Source organism: Eublepharis macularius, chromosome 11, assembly GCF_028583425.1.
Source record: "Eublepharis macularius isolate TG4126 chromosome 11, MPM_Emac_v1.0, whole genome shotgun sequence".
NCBI classification, from domain to species: Eukaryota; Metazoa; Chordata; class Lepidosauria; order Squamata; family Eublepharidae; genus Eublepharis; species Eublepharis macularius.
This window is the reverse complement of record NC_072800.1, coordinates 77762300-77783831: the sequence shown is the minus strand read 5'-3', so window position 1 is coordinate 77783831 and position 21532 is coordinate 77762300. Positions and strand designations below refer to the sequence as shown.

The following is a 21532-nucleotide window of genomic DNA, read 5'->3' as shown; positions in this document are numbered from 1 at the left end:
AAAGGCCCTCTTCGAACTCCACTGACATCCACTGGCTGAGATTCTGCTGCCAGTAATTTTCTCGGCATCACTGGAAGGGACTGATGCATCACATGGCTAGCCTACCTCACAGGGTAGTTGTGAGAATAAAATGGAGGAGAAGAGAATGATGTAAACCGCTCTGAGTTCCCATTGGGGAGACAGACAGAGTATAAATGCAGTAAAATAAATAAAATCATTCTACCCCCATAGTAATAGCCTGGGAAAAGCCCAGCACATTTTGAATAAATTTAGGAAATAATCTAATGATATTTACTGAACGTTACCCTAAGATAGAACACTCTGGAAAGGACACATAATTTGCATCACTATATTGAACATATGCTGGCTGGTCCATATGGGTAACAAAAACAAGAAGCCACTTGTGAACATAAGACTGAGGTCGTCCCATATGGAGGTAATACCAAAGTATACAGAAAAATATGTATGTATAAAGTATGCTGAAAGGGGGGGGCGAAATGCTGAAAAGGATTAAATAAGGAATGTTGAGAAGGAATGTTGAGATCCAGTGAATATCAGTTAAGAGCATAAGAAGAACCCTGCGGGATCAGACCAGTAGTCTATCTAGTCGAGCTTTCCGTCTCACATAACAGTCAAATTGTTACTCTGAATGGCCAATAACAGGGAAAAGAGGCCAAGGACCTTTCCTGATGCCGCCTCCTGGCTCTTCTATTTAGAGTTTTACTGCCTCTGAAAGTGGAGGCTTCCTTTAGTCACCATGGCCAGTAGTCACTGATGGACCAATCCTCCAGAAGTCTGTCTTTCAAAGCTATATATGCCTACTAGCAATAAGGCCCGTTGTTTGGAAAAATACAACGGGCCCTAGCAACACTGCCCCCATGCTTTCCCCCGCAACGTCAGTCAAGGGGGGGGGGATCGGGGAAGAGATCGAGGGGGGCTCCCTTCTCCTCCCAAGGCCCCGTGGAGATGGCAGAGAGCCCCACCCTCCCCAGCCACTGCAGGATGCTGGGAGGGCCTTGCTGCCATGCTGAGACTTCCCACAGTGGTGGCGGGCTCCTCGGAAGCCCGGAGGCAGCAGAAAGGCTTGATGCTGCAGTACTGGGTCTTCCTGTTGCTGGGCCAGGGCTTCGCGGGCCTCTGGAAGCCCCAAGGCGACAGGAAGTCCCGGGAAGGCCTGGCACTTCCTGCTGCCGTGCCGGGCCTTCCTGTTGCTGGTCCAGGGCTTCGCGGGCCTCTGGAAGCCCTGAGTAGCACCAGGCCTTCCCGCAGCCGCACTGGGCCTTTCCAGTTTTTGGAAGGCTGGGTAGGATTCCAGAATATTCCTCCCCATCCACCCACCGCTCGCCCCAATTCCTTGCAGGCACCCAGCTTGTAACCAACTTGAAGGATCTGCCCTGAGGCTCAGAACAAGCTCCTGAGAAGTGCTGCCCCTTGAAACAACACTGAGGATAGATGGACCAATCATCTCACTCAAGGGGATTCATGTGTTTCTGGGAGGGCACAAGTTTGAAACTTCTCTTGCAGGCAGGGTGATGAACGAGAAGGCTCCGAGCAACGTAAAATTATAACCTGTAGGTATCGTTTTATCACTGTACTTTATGAACCACTGATTGCTGCAGTTATTGGATGTAGGACATTTTTAACTCTTTGCCATTAGTCAAAGGAAGTTTGTTAATTGTTTTTATCTTGGGACATCACACCACACAACTAGCTCAGAAATCTGTTAGAAGGTTACGCAGAAAAGCCAGGAAAAGGCCTGCAACTCCCCCCTAGTCAAGAATACACTGTGTCTATGTATAAAGTCAGATCAGAGAATCTCACCGCATGTTGTCACTGTTTAACAGGTACTTCTTGATGCGGGGCAGCTTGCGCAGCACTGGCTTAATATCGGACATTTCTGCAATTCGCTTCATCAGTTTCACCTGAAACAAGTTGATGGGGAGGGGGGGAGAGAATGAGTAAACACCCCCAGGTTCAAGAAATATAATCCAGGCATTGCTGGAGACACTCTACTAGACACTGCTACTCTGAAGCTACCACTCACATCAAAGGACCAATCCAGGAATCCCGGACAAGCCCCACTTACGAAGCTGCTCTGTCTGGCCCATCTAGTTCATAACTGATTAGTGGGCCATGGCTCTCCAAGACCTCAAGCATGTCCTAACAGTTAACCCTTGAAGTGGAGATGCTAGGGATTGAACCTGGGACCTTATGTGTGCAAAAGAGTCACCTTACCACTAATAGGAATGGACCTAGCAGTAGCAGAGTACAAGGGTGTGTGCATGTGTTCCACAGTGGGGCTGTCTTGTTTCTGAATTCAAAAAGCATTTAGATAATACTTTACAGCATTCAAAATGCCTCTTGCCTATTCTTATGCTGAAATTCTCATGACGTCACCAAAAGACACACTGCCATTGTTATTTCCATTCTAGAAACTAAAAGTAACAGGAAAGCAGTGGGTACTATATGCTCAGTAAGGCATCTCTCCCAGCCTGCATCTCCCATCCCACATGCTGGAGCACCACTGCTGCGGAAAGGAGTCGGCAAGGCAGGCTAACCCATTTGACCGGAGTCCCCAAAGGACACACGCTGCAACAGCTCCCACGCTGCTAAAGGGACATCAGCTCTACCTCAAACCCGCAGGCTGTACCCAGAATACTTTAGCAGCATCACAGACATCAGAATGCAAGCCTTCCCTCCTCCTCTGGCTTCACCTGCTCCATGCCATTAAACAGTTCTTGCAGCTCTCCTGCTGGGGTTAGGGTTCTGCTAGCCCTGATCGAGGCATACAGGTGTCCAGAATCGGGGATCCCATTCGACAGCTCTTGAGCTGCCATCTTCACCAAGACTTTGAAATGTTCCTCATCTTCAAAACGGGGGCTACGGAAGGAAAGGGGAAGAGGAGAGTAGAAAAGAAGTAAAATAAGCCGCCTACTGCAGACAATCCACAAGACCAAAGCACTGGATGGTTTGGCCCTTACCAAGTCTTCCTATAATCCCCAAAATGGCAGAGAAGCTCCTTATTTACATCAATCTTCCATGCACCAAGCCTGGATGTCCACGGTATGATCAAATGTCTTGTAGAAAGGGGATGGGGGGATTTCGACCCAGCAAATTAACTAAAGGCATGCTATTCTATTACATAAGGCAAAAAGGGCTGGCTTCCCAAACTATCTGGATGAGACCTCCCTGGAAGCTAAATTGCTATGTCTTGTTTTGATGACATCATCAGAAAGCAACAACAGCTCAGGGCAGCTGATTGGTGGGAAAGTGAAAAAAGGGTAATGAAACAGAGGAGATGGGATAAAAGAGGACTAGGAACAGGATAAACTATGCCTGCATTAAATCTACGTGAACTAACCTCAAGTCATTCAAGCCCTCCAACATGTATAAGAAGCAAGTTTATTAGGTAGGTTACAGAACAATAAATATCCACAATAAAAGGGCAGATGCAGTAATATACAGTACTTGTTGAATATCTCAGTCCATATGTGCATCATGTCCGGCAGATTTCTATCCAGGCACAATGAAGAGAAGAGCACTCCCTAAAGGAGACATGAGGGAAAAAATCAGATCTCGAGAAACCAGTAAGAAAAAAAGTGCTTAAGTAGTAACTTCAAGAACGTATTTTTGAAAGCAGCTAAGAGGGGACCTTGAACTGAATGAGACACGCAGTGCTGAGGGGAGGAGATTTCACAATCTTTCCCCCAATCTAAATCCTGCCCCCCCCCCCCCCACAAATCACTCTACATGCCTGAGAGAAGCTCCCATCAATCAAGACAGCTAGATGGACCAGCAGAGTTCTCCAAAGGGGCTAGAACCTGGTTGGGGCAAGTCTTTTCCACAATGCCATCTCAACAGGTACAAGATGAGCAGTGGAGGGCTACATCGAAGTAAGTCTCTGAGTACTGCACTGCAGTTCAGCAATGATCAAAGTAGGAACACAAGGAGTGTAGAATGTAAGTGCCAACCAATCTTCCTTAATAAAGGCAGGAGCAACCTCAAAGAATTTCAGATCCACATTCCTAGGAGAACAAACAAGAAGATACGCCAAGCGCTCCTTAATATGCCCTCTCCCTCTCCAATGAGTAACTCCCCCTCGGAAAGGGCCGGCCAATGATATTTTGTAAGGTTCTACTATCAAGGAAGCTCCTGTTGGCTTTTAAATTGTGTTTTATAACCTTTATGTGAATAATTTCTGGTATAAGCACGAGTACCAGGCAGAACTTGGGATAAAATGTGATGCCCCAAATTAGCAGAAAAAACGGGTCCAATTTTCCCCGGGCACCTCTCTCAATCATTCTTACCACCCAACCCTGTAAAACAGGTCAGTCTTCTCAGCCCCAAACTTCATACAGGGACTGAGACCAAGAGAGCGCATCTTGCCTTTGTCCCGATTTCAATAGGTGTGTGATTAGAACCAGGAGTTTCCCGATTCAAGGCTTAATCTCTTTGCTGCTGTGTTACAGTAGCTCTCGTAACAAGCTCACTTTCAGATGATTTGGGAGTGCCTCTGGTTCACATTAAAAGGGGGATACCCGAGTGGTTAACAAAAGACCAACAAATGATCTAGTAAGGCTTGCTTTTGATACTCTGGAGCATTAATTTATCCCAGCCTTGATGTATGAATATCAATGCAAGACATTTAAGCAGCGAGCCACTTGCCTGTTCGTATATATCCAGATGGGAGTCATCAGCAGTGATGTGCGGGCCAACAGTGAGCCCACCAGTCTTCAAGTCAATTTCTTGAGCCTGTTCTCTGTAACTGAGAGCTCCACATCCCATTCTGTAACAGGAAGAAGGGACAGCTGGATCTCCACTCGAGGTCACGGATGCGTGGGCCACAAGGCCAATAATATCCAAATAGTACCCCGTGAAATGGCCAGTCTTGCAAGTCAAGTCCCTCGGCATACATGTCTTTTGCATAATGTGTTCTTTGCAGAATCTCTTTCCTAACTCTTTGCATCAACCTGAGCAAGGATGGATCACGCAGGCTGCTGCAGCCCCACCTTCCTGCAGCTCCTTTCTTCCATCTTCTCTCACAACAGCTATCCTGTGTGGTAAGTGAGGCTGAGAGCGTGTGACTGGCCAAAGGTCACCAAGTGCGCTTCCATGGCAGAGTGGGGATTCAAACCCGGGTCACTCAGATCCTAGTCCAACTATCCAGCCGCTACTGGCTTTCCAACACTGATATTAGAAAAGCACAGGGAATCTCAGAGACTCTGTCCTAAAATTGTTTGGACAGGGAGGGAGGGAAGAAGCAGTGACGGCCAAAAGTTCTCGGAACATTTCCTCTCTCTGCTAAAACTCTGCAGACAACAGCAAAGTATCTTCTCTTTCCCTGAAATGCCCTCCTCCCAAGTTTCTTACTTAAGAGTTGCCAGGTCCCCTTACTCTCCTGGCAGGAGGGGAGGACCTGGCACACATCTTACTTGCACACATGTGCTCCTGGGCTGATCTGGGCCTCAAATGGGCCCAATTCAGCCTGTTTGGGGCCCAAATCAGCCCACTGTGAAGCATGGGAGAATTCTTGGGGATGCTTGATGAGGTCACTCCCAGGAGTGATGTCATCACGCCACCCCAGCAGCATGCCTGGGAGGCCTGTTCCCCGCCTTTCTCCCCACCCCCACTGGCCTAGTGAGTGGGGGTGGGGGTGGAGGGTGGGAGCAGGAGATCTCCCTCCTCCACCAGGAGAATGGCAATAACAACAACATTAAATGTATATACTGCCCTTCAGGACAACTTAACACCCACTCAGAGTGGTTTACAAAGTGTGTTATTATTATCTTCACAACAATCACCCTGTGAGGTGGGTGGGGCTGAGAGAGCTCTGAAAGAGCTGTGACTGACCCAAGGACACCCAGCTGTCTACAAGTGGAGGAGTGGGGAATCAAACCCGGTTCTGCAGATTAGACTCCTGCTGCTCTTAACCACTACACTAAACTAGCAACCCTAACCTTACACCACCCCACTGGCATAACGGCCTTATAAGATGCTAAACATAACATTATGAAACGTGCAACTGTGTTCAAGCCAACGCTGTGAATCTGTGTTAAGACAGACACAAATGCTACTCAAATAGCCAAATGTGCAACATGTATTTCCGTCAGTCACCTAAGCCAATTCAGGTCATCATCATCATCATCCCAGCACGAAAAAAAGTTTCCCAGAGCAAAAGGAGGAAAAAAACCCAGGTCAGGATGTCAAAACTTCTCTGCAAATGCAACAGTGTTAATGACTTGTGATCTTATGGACTGTGATATGCCAGTCTGTGATATCTGGTATTTTCAGTCTAACAGTACTGCCTTTTCTAACATTTAATAGGCCAGCAACAAAAAGGTTGCCAGAGTTTGCATTCCATAAACAGAATGATTATTGCAATATTGGTTACTTTTTAAAATCTTTGTTTTATTTAGACTTCTCTCCCTCCAGCTGTAGTTTGTACTTTGCATTTCATTACGGTGAAATCCAAGAGAAATTTCTGGCCGGGAGAAAAGGAGGGGGGATCTCTTGCAAGCGCCCCTTGTCAGAGTTTGCCGGCATGCTATCACCATGGACTCAAATGCAAGATCTCTTACTTGGTTATGACGCTGCAAAAAAGCGGCACGTAGGGTCTGAGTTCTTCCGGGAGGGTGTTAAGACTGCAGACTGCTCTAAAGTAGACCATGCCGTTCGTGGGCTGAGCGCAGTACTGGACAGGAACATCCTCAGCTACAGGCAAGATACGCACAAAAAATTAGAAGAGGTGCACATGGCAAATTTCTGAGTGCTCTGCTACATTAACACACCTGCTCCTGCATACAATGAACAAGAATATCAGGGAAAGGCTACGCTAAACCTCTCTTTCCTCAGTGCTAGATTACTACATGCAGGGAGAGGTTTTTTGATTAAATGTAAGAAAATTTGATCCGCTCTCCCCTTCTCCCTGATCTAAAGGGAGACACAGTCCAGAATTCTTCCACCCCCATCTAGCATATTATCACCCCGGAATATCAGTGGGTGAGTGCTTATCAGAAAGGCACAGAAATGGGGCAGCTCACAGAAAAGGTATTTCTACACAATTGGGGGAGGCTGGAAGAAGCTCCACTGGTATACAGAAAAATATTACTTCGCAAAATGAAAAAAAATTAGAATGTATGTTAAAAGGCAGGGAATGAAGGCTGCTCAATATCCATTGGGGGATTAAAGGAGGAATGAAGTGTGAAAGAAACTGATGTGCAGGTGTAACAAATGATGCTCCTGCCTTCTTGGGGGAAAAAAAAATGTGTTTATGCCTATGGAATGCAGTCCTACACCAAGCTGCCATGTTGACACAGGCACTTTGCAATTATATACAGCAATGCACAGGCAGGCTCTATATTAGCTATTTAGGCAAACATTACAAGTTTTCAACACTTTAGCTACTCCCACCTGTAAGCGATGTCTCCAGCTCAGTGAACGTAATTCTAGGTTCAATATCTGAAACCTTTAGGGCTGGAAGGCAGGATGTGTCTTGGAGCTGGCTCTGCAGATCCAACAACTCCAAACCTAGCAGACACAGAATATTAATTTATACTCAATACTGCCATCAAGCCTATCCAAAAAGTTATTTTGCTTGCAAGACAGACAGAGGCAGAAACACAGTTTAGAGGCAACAATAAACATCTGAAGGTTCTCCAGGGACGTGACAAAGTAGTTTGCAAATAGCTGTTTCCAAATAGCTGATTCCCTGCCCCCCAAAGGTATAATGGAAGCCACCACAACCCTTTTTTACTTTGAAGAGGCAAGAAAAGGCCAGGAATCTGCAAAGGACTCCTTAAAGCATCTGCCATGGAAACCTTTTCCATACTGCACAGGATTTGGGAATGACGGATTCTCACACACACTTCATGCACACGAGATGCTCACCAGGCCAGCTGGACCTTGTGAACTTCAAACACACTCAACACTCTCCTACACCAGCACTCTGCAAACGAAGATGCGTAATGGGCCAAACTTCCCGGTAGGACATTCTTGATCATTCTGGAGTCTCATTAGCATCGCGGTTCTCTAAAACATGGTCTGAAAAGCAGAGCCTTTCATGGGGAAACATAAACAAATCCCCCTGAGACAACAAAAAAGAGCACCACTTTGACAATCGCTCGGACAGACTATTTCAAACCGGCTGGCTGCAGAGAAGAAAAGGTAAGGCGCCGACTGATGGGCTCAGGGGCTGCTGCGTTGGTTTTTGAAGCAAGAACGATCACGTTCAGTGCTTGCAAGAAATGCACCACACACTTGTGTCATGCAAACTGATTCTAGATACAGAATTTATATACCATTCTCTAGCTCGAGTCGCAATCGAGTCGCAACTGTATGCAGTTACAATACCAACATGAAATGTTAATGCACAAAACAACCACTGCTAATACAACAATGAACAGTTTGTGTGACTCACTTCCAAAAGCACACTAGAACAAAATGGTCTTCACTCGCCTACAGATGCCATTAAAGAGGCAAATGAACCTCCCACAGAAGCAGGATCCAAAGTTAGAGGCCGGTGACTGAAAAGGCCTGGTGCGCCTGCGGAAGCTGACCTAGATTACGTGCAAGCTGAAACTTGAAAAGGGCCTGCTTAACTGATCTCAAACTTTGGGAAGAGAGGAGACACTCTCTGAGACACGTAGGACCCCTCTTCTTCTGCCGCACTACAGCATGTACTGCAGTCAGAGTTATGCAAAGGCACTTTTCAGACATTATGGTTTGCCCTTACAACAAGAAACCTCAGGAATCCTTAAGACGGCATGCTCTGCCCCTCCACTTATGCCTGAGATCCTGGAGAGATGCCAGAGAGAGATTTCCTGAGCTCACCTCTGTATGCTTCATGCACATCAGGCAGCGTTAAATGTTTTGCCAGAGAACTGAACAGCTATTGCTTCAAAACAAAAAGCAGGACTTTAAAGTCCTGTTTTACTCTACCATCGAGACGCTAAACATTCCTTTTGTTAAACAATAAGGCAAAAAGCCAGATTGCTCCCACCTTTTTCATACGTTTGTTTCTTTTCTTCTTCAGAAAGAGCCTCAATCTTCTCTTTCAGCTTTGCTGCTTCCAGAGTCGCTTGTTTGTCATAGAAAGCTCCGTCTGGACTCATCGACAGAGTAAGTTGATGGGGGTTATCCTTTTGCCCAGATCCGTGCCAAAGAAGACAAACAGTAAATCAGTGCATGGGTTTTTCATCTTGGGAGTGAAGCTCTCTCAGCTTATTGGCGTCACTGTGTTAGATGTCACATTAATGTTAATACGGGAGCTAACGTTGAGTCAAAGCCCAACCTTATCGGGGAGAAGAAAAGCAGTTGAAATGAGGTGACAGCTTTAGCCAAAATGGGGCAGTTTCATATGCAGCCCTGACAGCATTGGGGCTGCTCCAGGGTCACTCCATCTCATGAATCGAAAGTTAGATTTGATGCCTCAGGGCATGTGGTAAAAGCATACTCTGCAGCTCCTTCCCAAGCCTGTATCAACCCTATGGAAAGTGGACACAACCCTGACACAAAGCGGTGCTACAGTTATAGGATTCCCCCACCCACACAGTGTGGAATGTCTTGTGTTATCCTGAGGATACAAGCAGGAATCGTGCTACAGCAGCTCCCCTGCTGCCACTACTCCAGAAGGCAGCAGCAGGCAGCAGCAGCCAAGGTTAATCAATGGTGGAGAGCACAAGGCAGGCCCTGTGTCTTGGGTGGCCATGGCAGGGAGTCGTACACTAACCCACAGCCTTCACTGTCAAACAGGGAAACACAAGCGTAGTTGTGTCGCAATACTAACAGAACCAATACTGTATTTCCAAGGATAAAATGTGGGGCGCTGGGCAGGGCAGGGCAGGGCAGGGCAGGGCGATGTTACGCCCCATTCATGAGACATCTAGTATGTAATTTTCTTACCTTAAAGTACTGTTTTACTTTTTTCTGAAGAAAGAGAGGATCCTCTTTGAGGCACTCTCTGAACTGAGCTGTTTTATCAGCAATGTTCAGAAGGTCCACGGGGTCTCCCTCATGATTCCAGCAGGAGGCGATATACTTTTGGGATGAGAGAGACAGGAAGAAAGGCAGGCCCATGAATCAACACAGAAAGCAGAGCAACAAACAAAACACAGAAGTTATTAACCGACATGAGCGATAAAAGGTGGCCAGCAGAAGCAGTTTTGGTATGAAGAGCTGGGAGGGGAGCAGCCCTCGCTCCTGGCCTTGTGAACAAATGACGCCCGATGAAATTTAAAAGGTACGTTGTCACCTACACAGAGGCAGCCTAGCTTCACAAATTGTGTGGTAATATTTGATGTCACCACACAATTGGTCAGATGTTATCAATAGATCACTTTTCAAATGACCAGCCAGGCTGAGCCCTCAAAGAGCCAGCACCAGTCTAGGATCTGGGAGGCCCAGGTTCGAATCCCCACTCTGCCATGGACACTCACTGGGTGCCTTTGGGATCGTCACTTTCTCTCAGCCCAACTTATCTCACAGGGTTGTTGTTGAAGAGATAGAATATAAAAGGGGAAACAACACTGTAAGCTGCTTTGGATTCCCATTGGGGAGAAAAATGGAGTATAAGTTTCTAAATAAATACATTCAATATTCATTGGGCAAAAACACATACCGAGGTCAAGGCAAGCCCAAAGCTCGTCGACTGATGCTTCATTTGGATTTCAATTTTGTGAAGTAGAGCTTCAATTCTCTCTTCGTCAAATCCGTCCCTTGGAAGGAAAAGACAAAAACAAACCAGCACGTGAACCCTTTTAAACTTGACTCCAAAGACACAACCACATGACTGAAATATTACTGAATTCCTGAATTAAGGGCGTGATGGAAACATGAATCAGCAGAAAGAAAGGGCTTCATTTGTTCACGGAAGTGAGCTGTCAAGCGATGCAACCAATGCACAAAACCAGGCAAAGGGCCTAGAATTCAGCATCTTAATAACGCTTGGGCCCATACTTGGGCCTGTACTTGTGAAGTTTCCTTGAGAGGCAGCACAGACATTTTCTAAATCATGAAATGCTGGAAGTCTGTGTCTGTAGATTCCAGCAGTTTTTTAATATTCCACTGGTGGTGGAGCCACGGCACTACCTACCAGAGGACCCCTGTTCAGTCCCTAGCATCTCCAGTTAAAAGGACAAAGCAACAAGTGACGTGACAGACCTCTGCCGGAGACCCTGGAGACCTGCTGCCAGTCAGAGCAGGCAATACTGACCGTGACAGGCCACGGGTATGACACCTTCCTCTTCAATTCTCGGACATGTCCACGTACCTGAGAACTGAGCTTCAGAAAATCACAGAGCACTCCAGACGTGGAACATCCAGCACGCTCCTGCTTTGGCCTTTCTGTTTCTTTTTCTTTTGTATTTATTTATTCAAAACATTTATATGCTGCCCTTCTGCTCAAACAGGGCCCCCAAGGCAGCAAACATCAGGGATTAAAACATTTAAAATATTAACATTTAAAATGTATATATGACTACAAACACAAACATAGATATCTAAACAAACACACACATGCACAATCACGGAGGAGGGCCAATAAGAGTTTACTGGGGTACGCCAAATGAAAAAAAGTCTTTTAAAAGTGAGATTCATATTTTGGAGACGGACTGAAAGTCTGGGGAAGGTGGAGAGGATAAAGAGGAGAGCAGAGCAGTATCTCCAGCGGGATCGGAGAGTGCCGAACAAATATCCTGCGTCCCTCTGAGCCTCTCGCCACCAGAACAGAAAAAGCACATTTAAGCAAAATAAGTCAAATTTGTTGCATCTGCGTCATTGACGAACATCAGAGAATTTAGCTGATAAGTATCCGTTGTTGCCCCAACTCCATATAAAACGATGTGGAAACAACCGTTTCAAACACCATTTACTTCCATTTATCAACAGCATGCAAACCGCACGTGAATCACTGTGGCCATTTCAAACAGCGCCTTTTTTGGGACAGTGCCTCACAGTTTTTTTCCTTTTTACTAATACATTGATACTATACCATACACGTGACACCAGTGTTCACCACTATACATGCACATTATTATCTGTAATTTTTTTTGAAAAGTGAGGAGAGACAGCACTGGAAATGGGCAGGAAAATAAAAGGGCAACACCAGCAGAGGTGCCACAGACATTTCAAACAGTGACTGCAGCAAATCAGAAGCGCACAGAACACTTGCGAATGGCAGAAACGAGGTTTTTTTAAAAAAAAAACTCGCTCAAATAGGACACAAGCAGCTTTGTGTGAAAATAAAAAATGAAAATCCCTTAGTAACTAAAAGCCAAACCAGTTGTGCCTGAAATGGCACAAAAATCCGCTAGCAACCAGCAACCAAAATGGTTTATGAAGGCTGTGTGAAAAGGTACAAAGAGGAATAGGATAGGACACACAAGCCCCCTCCTGAAGCCATTCACAAAGAATGGTCAAGGAGCAGCTCTTCATGCACTTCACATTCTTTCAGATGATGGATACAGAAATGTCCACAATGAGGGCACTCTCAAACCACTCAGCTCTTGACTGACGGAGGTGGAAAGAAAGGTCGGCCTACCACAGGAGCTGATTCCCTCCTTTCAGATATCCCACACACCCGGTTGGAGAACCACAGTAATGCCCATAGTCCAAATTTAGTGCTGTTTCCATAAAAATGAAAGAAAAATGCAATTTGAAATGGCACACCTTGCACTACAGTTTGCGTCTGGTCAAACAAGGGGGAAGGCTTTTACTTACTCAATAACTTCATCAATGGTTCTAGCAATGATTCGCTTCACAGTGTTTATGTTTTCCTCAGCGATCCCTTGAAGGCCGACACTGAAATAAGCCTCTCTCGTGGAGCCATTAAATCTAGAACACAGAGCAGGAAAAACTACTTATAAGTGCCTCAGAATCTGGGCCGTGACTGAATAGTTTCTGGGGGAGGGGGAAGGGGATGTGAATGAACTACGTTCTAAATTATTTTCCCTTCTGTGTGGTGTAACATGTCAGACTTGAGTCAGGGACAGCCAGGTTCCAACATGGTACTTGTGAGGATGAAGGGCAGGAGGGGGAAAAAACCCAAAGCTCCTCTGGAGACAGGATAAAAATGTGGGTGACAAGATGGGATTAATCCAGACAGAACAACTCAACATGCTTTAGCTCGACAACAGGAGACTGTCAAAGCCCAGAAGCTGTAGAGGCTAGGGCAAAAGAGCCAAGATAGAAATGAAGAGAACAACAGCCTCTGTGCCCCTCCCCTCCATTTTCTTTTGTGGGCCGGCCCTGTTTCCTGGTTAGACTGATGGAACTTCAACTGACGCTTCAAGTGCATATTATTTATTGCCTCATTTCACTTCTGCTTTTTTTAAAAAGATAGTATTTTACTGTTGCTCCTTCTATGGGCTTTTATCATGGGTGTAATATTTGCTTTTATGGATTTGATCGATGTTTACTGATTATGTATATGATGCCGGTACACTACTCTGAGGGCCCTGCACCTATGTGGTGATACAGAAATAAATTTTAAAGAGGTCCTTCAAGCAACCCAAATGAAAATATGGATGAAAATGGCTTGATTTAGGTGATCATAACAAAGGTTTGACAAGAGCCAGTATAGTGTATTGTAGCAGCCAGAGTGCCAGTTGAGGACGTGAGAGGCCTTGGTTTAAGGCACTATGCATTCACAATGCTCGCTTTGCTCCGGTCATTCTTTCAGCCTAACTTACCTCGCGGGGCTGCTGAGTATAAGACAGAGGAGAAAAGACACATGTAAGCTGCCCTGAGTTCTTCAGACGAAAAACAGGTTAAGAACTTTTTAGCTTGTTTACAACAACAGAAGGCAATCTTCTGGTTGCAGATGGCAAGAGCTCCCATAATTGGATTTCTGAGTCTTGCCGTTTTGATTCCGTCTCCCCATGCCCTTAATTCTCTCATTTACTTCAGTTCCGATGTGGCTGAGGGTTCCAGTTCAACAAGCAGGACTGATGTTTCACCCAGTTTTATACACACAAATTAATTAATCCTGAGAAGCTCAATTCAAACTGAGGGACATCAAAAACTCCAAGCCGCAAGTGAAATTTTCTGTTGGGAATCCTGCTATGGAACACATCGGGAGGGGTTCTACATGACTGAGAGTGCAACAGACTTACCCGACATCTGGTGAAAAATCTGTACCCAGGCCCGCCTCGATTAAAGCTTTATAAAAGGGGGAATTCGGACCACCAACCAACAATGAAGACAACAGGTTTAGTGTGAAGGTTTCAAAAGTATCTGTAATGCTAAAAAACACAGGCAGGTTTAGAATAGCACCTCGGGAGTCAGCAAATATGCCTGTCAATTATAACTGTAGCTTTGGGGAATGCGACACATTATTGCTGCTACACCGTAACACAGTGACTGACAGTATGACCTACGTAGCAGGACGTCCCCCCATTCAAACCTCATCTCTGCTACAAATTCACTAGAAAGCTTTAGGTAAACCACTCATAGGCAGCCTCAGTTTCCAGTCTGCAATATGGGGATGATGGTAACAATGACTACTTTACAGGGTTGTTGTAAAGATTAGAATAAACACACCTAAATGTCTGTAATTGTGCATATATGTGTGTGTTATTTTTGCCTATATAATCAATTTATGGGTGCAAACTTCCTTCCCATTTTCTTCTCCAATACAGAAATAATGGCTTGCAAGAGAATATTCATGCTGTTAATGTACACAGGAAGGGCTGCTTACTCCACAAAGGCAGACCAAAAACAAGTAGATGATGGACCATTTCTTTCTTTCTTTGACCGTGTCCATGTTGAACAGCTGGCAGGGACAGAAAGAACACACTCTCCATGCCACAAAGGCTTTGTAGTATTAAATCCAATCACCTCACTTTCAGCAAATGGTTTAATTACAGTGAACTTGGTGGCAGTATGAAGTACCAAAGCAGAGGCCACCTCCCCACCAGCACTAAACGTCATAAACTATACTGATATCAATGCAGGTGATGCTGAACACTGCCTTTAAGAGCTGCACCCAGAGCTGTGAAAGTTAGAGGAGTTTCACATGGTGTTATGACAGGATGAAAATACCACAACACTGCCACAGTAGACTGTCCTATTCGCAGGTCTCAAGCTGAGATCAGAGCACAACACATCACAGTCTCCGGACTGCAGTTTGGGGCCCTGGGAATTAGAAGGCTAGTTTGCTATAATGATTAGAGCAGGGGTCCCCAAAACGGCACCTTTTGTTTATGCCCAATAAGAGTTTTTAGAGATGGGGCAGGGCGTTTGCCCAGCAGGGGTTCTCAATGGCCATGCGAATTTTTGAAAATGTTTCAGTGGCAGCGGCCACCACAGCACAAAGATTTTCAGTCACAGTGAATGAAGGAAAGCTGCATGTATGCAAGAAAATATTTTTAAACAGTATGTTTATTTTTAAAAGGCATCATGTAAAACAAAGCTTCTACCTGAAATGCTGAAGAGTTACTATTAGAGTTATGCATAACTTCACTTCTGACATTGGGCCTAACTCCAATGGCAGCCATTTTGTACTTGGCGCTGCCTTCCCGTGTCAGAATTCCAAAGGTGCCCGTGGGCTCAAAAAGGTTGGGACTCCCAGTTTAGTGTGTCAGACCGGCACTAGGAAGACTAGGGTTCAAATCCCTGCTTTGACACAAAGCTCTCCAGGAAATGTTTGGCCAGTTATACTTTCTTAGCGTAGCGGCCTACTTTCACAGGATTGTTGAGACTAAAAATGGACCGTCTCTTCCTATATGTGCCCCAGAGGATACTTCGATCAGCTGACAAACAGTTGCTGGTGGTCCCTGGGCCAAGGGGGGCTCGCTGGGCATCGACTAGAGCCAGGGCTTTCTCTATTCTGGAGCCAACCTGGTGGAACTCTCTGCCTATTGAGACCTGGACCCAGCGTGATTTATCATCTTTTTGCCAGGCTTGCAAGACAGAGATGTTCTGCCAGGCGTATGGCTGAAACAAGCAGTAGAGGCAGCCCCAGAGGCAAAACCAAAAAGGAGAATGGATAAACCACAACTAGGGCTAAAGAGCAACTACGAAGCTGAACGAGCTCCCAATTTTGACCACAGTCGCTTGTACGTAAACGAGTCATTTCAAAGTGCCACAGTGCACTCGTTCAACTTCGTAGTTGCTCTTTAGCCCTAGTTGTGGTTTAGGCATACGGCTGAGACTGGGGCAGGGTTGAGCCTTCAGGCCAGTCTCCTGTTGGTTGGAGGTAATAGTACCCCCTGCTCTGGCTCCCATCAGTTGATTCATCAGTTCCTCTGGTTACCTCCTCCAACCTGAGCGATGTGTAGGTTGGGTTAAGAAAATACAGCTGCCATTCAGGGTGATATTTTTATTCAACTGAATTGTTTGTATTTATGATTTTATTGTTGGTTTTAACTATCGTTGTTATCCGCCCTGAGCCCATTTGTGGGGAGGGCAGAATATAAATTGAAGCAATCAATCAATCAAGAAAGGAAAACCTGAAGTCCTTGAAAGGTGGAAAGCCAATGTAATAGACAAAGCTTAATGCACATCAGTCACTCAGAGGATGAGCCATGTGTCTAAAAGGGATGAAACTAGCAGACACGTAAAGATTCAATGACTCTGCTAGCTCTCTGGAGACTTTGCTTCTGATCAAGCTCTACTGGAACAATGTGAAAGAGAAAGGCAAGATCTAGCCGAGGTTTAGCATCATCAGAACAGTCTCAAACCAGCACTTCGGTTTCTGGTGGCTGAGGTTACCCCTTTATGAACCCAGGTTTTGATGTGTGGACAAAAACTGGGAACACACCAACAGGAAACACATTTCCTCACAGCTGAAGATACTCCCAGTGAGAGAAGCAAGTAAGGATATTTTTTACATTAACCGTTTCCAAACCGACGTACTCGGCCAGGAGGTAGCTGACGCTGACCATGGTCTGCTTTTTAGGGTCTGTAGCAAACGAATCCATGCCACACGTCACGTGTCGTTCTCTCTGTGAAACAAAGGAAACATTTATGAGGGGAGGAAATGAAGCGCTGTCAACTTGTGTTTTTTCCCCAGACTTAGCATTTTGCAAGCATGTTGTTTGTCTACTCCGAGTGGCAAAGAGCTCTCCAAGATCTCATGCAGAGATCCTTCCTTACCCTAAGACCCAAGTTCCTTCAACTGGAGATGCAATTTACTGTACTTATTGTATATATATCTTCTTGAAATTGTGGTTTTATGATGTTGTCACCCACCCTGAGCCCGCCTGCAGGGAGGGCAGGACATAAATCCAACAAACATATAAAATAAAAATAAATAAACCTAGTGCCTCCCATATGCAAAGCATATGTGTTAGCGTATGTGTGAGCTATAGCGTCTCCTGATAGGCGCACAAGCACTAACTATGAAGTGATTAGTTACGGAAAGAGACTTCAATGAAAAGCAGCAGTTCCAGAACCATTGTATGAACGTTTATTGTATCTGGATTCAAGTCCAGATGAGAACTCCCTTTCCCCAGCACGCAAGTGCAGCAGGCAAACCCCACGTTCATTCTGCCTTTAACCATTCCACACTCCCTTTGTGCAAATTCTAGAGGCTGTCATGTTGCTGCCATTTTAGAAGGAGTGAAACTTTGCCAAGCCAGCAAAGGCTGTTCTGTTCATTTTCTACATGTGGATATGCAGGATAAGCGTCTTATAACCAAGTAATAAAAACTCACAGGCTTGTTCCAGGGTTGCTGCGGGGGGACACTCGTCTCTGGTTCAATCTTCTGGAATTTGCTCAGCGCTTCCTCCTGAATTTGTTTCAAGTGTTGCTCCAATGGAAAATTACCGTAAGTGAAGAACCTGTAAATTGATGCAAGGTTATTTTCACAGACAGGAAATGGCTAGACAGGAAAGTGCCTCGGTCCAAAAAAGGCCTGCCTATTTGAAGGAATCCTGGCCCCAGCCCACATGCATCAGGGCCCAGTTTGGCTAAAGTGCCTTCCCTTGGTGTCAGACAGAGAAGGGTGGGGGGTTGGCTACCACCCTAGTCCACATCCTCTCCTCTAGCTCTATCCCTCCTCAGCTGGGAGCCAGAGCTCATCCGTCCCCCTTAGCATCCTTTCTCAAGCCTTTTGAAGGCTCTAGCCAGGCCCAGTGCCCTAACCAGGATAGCCCAGGTGAGCCTGATCTCGTCAGATCTCAGAAGCCAAGCAGGGGCGGCCTTGGTTAGTAATTGGATGGGAGACTTCCAACAAAAACCAGGGTTGCAGAGGCAGGAAATGACAAACCACCTCTGATGGTTTCTTGCCCTGAAAACCTCACCAAGGGTTGTCATAAGTCAACTCTGACTTGAGGGCACCACACACACATAGCCAGGCCAAGCGGCTTCCTTCTACCCAGAAGCCTCAGATGGATGAGGCCCAGCCTGGGAAGGACCAATAGTGCCTCTTGAGCAAATTCTGCCTTGTTATTCCCCTTCTCCATCTCCAGGGTGGAGCTTCCCAAAAGCCGACTGTCCGACAGCTGATGGTCAAAGGCCCAGCTGTCAGTGGGAGCTTGACCCTTAAAGGGCCAGCTGCCATTGATCAGCCGGCTGGTGTGCAACTCTTTATAAAGGTGCCTCAGTCAACTTGTTGGGCTGAGTGGCTGCCTGGCTGGACCCTGAGTGGGGCTGAAGTGTTGTCGCCACTGCCCCAACACTGTCTGAATGTGGGTTCTAATTAAAGCAAAGAATCACAGTGTTTAAAACAGTCAACTACACACAACCCACCCACCCACCCCCCTGGAAATAAAGTTCGGTCTCTTGGAAGAAGTGCTGATTGGTGCCTTCTGTGTAACCATTTAGTTATTTTTTTTCCTGATTAAGCCATTTGGTAAGTGCTATTTGGTCTGGTCTGGCTTCTTCATCTTTGTACAGCTCCTTCATGTTAGTTTAGCAAAGAACCATTATTGACTTGACAGATTATCTGTATGGTTTATAAGTATTCACTCCTCTTTTGAGGAAGACTCTGAAACGAGTGATAATCCGGAAGCTCGTCAAGGTTAAAGGCGAGTCACTGAGAATGTTTGGAATGTTCAGACTCACCATGAAATGCTGAAGGTTTATCTGATTGTATATGAGTTACATTTATTTTGTTATAATACTAATTGACTATCTGGCTGTATTTGAACATGTTTGTAGACTGGATTGTATGTAGTGCATGTTGGATTCATTTCTTATAACAATACACACACAACATTGGATAAGAATGATTTTCATTATATTGTAATTATTTGTGTGCGTGGTGACCCTTATCTCACTGACCGGCCCAGGGGGGGGGGGGGGTTGTAGTTGCCCAAATGTGTGTTCTAGCAGAACTGACTTTTCCCCTTACGGCTACAGACCCTCATGCCACACTGCATGTCATTCTGGTGTACCCCTGAACTTCAGACGCCCATGAGATCAAAAGGAAGATTCTTGAAGAGGCCCTAAGTTGCATGTGACTGACTTCTTCCAGAACTTTGGCACTCAGAAAAAATACAACAGTAAGAATGCAGCTTTCAGCTTCTCTACAAGGGACTAAAGAAGGACCACATTCTCCGATATGAACCTACTCATTCCCTCTTAGGACACTTTTTGGCTGCCTTTGAGCTCCCTGGTGTGTTTGTACAAGAACAAAATACTCCACCCAGGCCTACAACAGTGTGAAGTCGCTGGTACCAGGAAGATAAGGAAACCTAGATACAGGTCTTAAACTGCCCACTACAATAACAGTGTGCTTACGTGCTGCCCTTCTAGACAGATCAGTGCCCTACTCAGACCAGTGAACTGTGTATTATTATCTCCACAATACAGCTGGGGAGCTGGAGCTGAGAGGAGTGGCTTAATCAAGGCCACATGCTGAGCTCATGGCAGTAACGGGATTCGAACCAGCAGAGTACTGATAAGGCTGGAAGAAACATGCTATGGGAAGGGCTCCACATTCCACCTTCCATGGGTCTGATTTTGATTAAAGTCTCCAGGGAACATCAGCTGGAAAGCATGGAGGCACACAGATATCCTTTGCAACAGAACTCTTAAGCGTTTTATTATACTGAAATATAACATCTTCTTTCCCTGTTTGGTCTGGCTATAATTATTAAGCTGGTCTCCACTACAAAATTGGTATGATTCCATCTGGAACCATTTTATATTGGGTAAAGTGGATTGCTCTACAGGCATTCAGAATTTGGAAGCCTCTCGAAAAAATTGCCAAGCAATATGGTTTCCTATTGTGCAATTTTTGCAGGAAAAAGAAATTGTTTCTTCTAACACTCATTGTCAAGAACTATTGAATTTCTAGATGTATGGAACTCCTTAGGAATTGTTATATTTTGGGTTTTGTATGGTTATGTTTTAAGTTAATGTGGAATAAATTTATTATAATTTTTTTTTTTAAAAAAAAAGCTGCTCTCAAAAAAATAGCCGATAGTAAATCCTTAAAGATCCCAAAGGTCCTTTGTGCATGGTATTCCAAGTTATTTAAGACACCATTAACTAGATTGTCTCGAGGGTCTCCATTCCCTGCAGCATCTCATCTACGTTGTAAACAGCCATGCGATAGTTTCAGATGAGTAGGCATGTTGGTCTGAAGTGGAAGAGCAAGACTCAAGTCCCATAATATCTTAGAGACCAACTAGATTTTCCAGGATGTGAGCTTTTGACAGTCAGAGCGCCTTCCGTCAGACGATGGGAGCACTGACTCTCGAAACCTCATATCCTGTAAATCTCTAAGGTGCTACTGGGCCCGAATCTCGCTCTTCAGACATTAGACAGACTCTCACACCAAGCCTGACAAAAGAAGCAACGGTTTTGCTTTAAAACAAAAGACATCCCATAATGGCAACTTCAATGCTCTGGGCCAATTCAAGTCGGGCAAGTTACGAGAGAGACCGTGTGTCGGAGCTCAGCCCTCCGCTTCTACTAACTAACATGCTTCTGAAGCCTGAACTGGCCTGCAGCCATAAAAAGGGGCGGAAACTGGACCATCAGACAAGACCTGGAGCAGACCATTTACGCTGCCACTTCCTTGCAGAATTGAAAAGAGTCCAGTAGCACCTTTAAGACTAACCACCTTTAATGTAGTGTAAGCTTTCAAGAATCACAGTTCTCTTCGTCATAGGCATCTGACGAAGAGAACTGTGATTCTCGAAAGCTTATGCTACAGTAAAGTTGGTTAGTCTTAAAGGTGCTACTGGACTCGTTTCGATTTTGCTACTACAGACTAACATGGCTAACTCCTCTGGATCTATTTTCTTGCAGGCAACTGTCTGAAGCGTGAACTGGCTCAAAGGAGTGAGCTCTTGACCGCTGGCTCTCAGCCTATGGCCCTGCCAGCTGTGAGCCAGCGGAAGAGGAAACTGTCCGAAGAGACACACGACGGAGAGGCCGACCATCTGGTGAGGGAAGGAGAGTGACAGCCCTGGACTGGCTACTGACTGGCAATGAGGGCTGTATGAACGCACACGACGCTTGGTGTGACATCGAGGGAGCAGGAGGTGGAGAGGTCTGAGCGGGGCGTAAGAGCTACACACCAGACTGTCTCCCAGGAAGGTGGCGTACTGTAATCTTTTCTCTGCTTGTTTATTTAAGCTG

General features: G+C 45.6%; 1 protein-coding gene across 3 annotated transcripts in view; it reads right to left on the bottom strand.

Annotated features, from left to right (window-relative positions):
- Nucleotides 1–21532, bottom strand: part of PITRM1 (pitrilysin metallopeptidase 1) — a 45935-nt gene that overhangs the window by 13791 nt on the left and 10612 nt on the right. For all 3 annotated transcript variants that reach the window (XM_054991892.1, XM_054991893.1, XM_054991894.1), the window contains exons 8-20: nt 17652–17778; nt 16852–16940; nt 14109–14237; nt 12715–12828; nt 10616–10712; nt 9901–10035; nt 8999–9137; nt 7411–7527; nt 6579–6711; nt 4662–4786; nt 3469–3541; nt 2715–2880; nt 1822–1922 (exon numbers count right to left, since the gene is read on the bottom strand). In XM_054991892.1, coding sequence (XP_054847867.1) covers nt 1822–1922; nt 2715–2880; nt 3469–3541; nt 4662–4786; nt 6579–6711; nt 7411–7527; nt 8999–9137; nt 9901–10035; nt 10616–10712; nt 12715–12828; nt 14109–14237; nt 16852–16940; nt 17652–17778 — 1545 coding nt within the window. The remainder of the gene's footprint in view (nt 1–1821; nt 1923–2714; nt 2881–3468; nt 3542–4661; nt 4787–6578; nt 6712–7410; nt 7528–8998; nt 9138–9900; nt 10036–10615; nt 10713–12714; nt 12829–14108; nt 14238–16851; nt 16941–17651; nt 17779–21532) is intronic.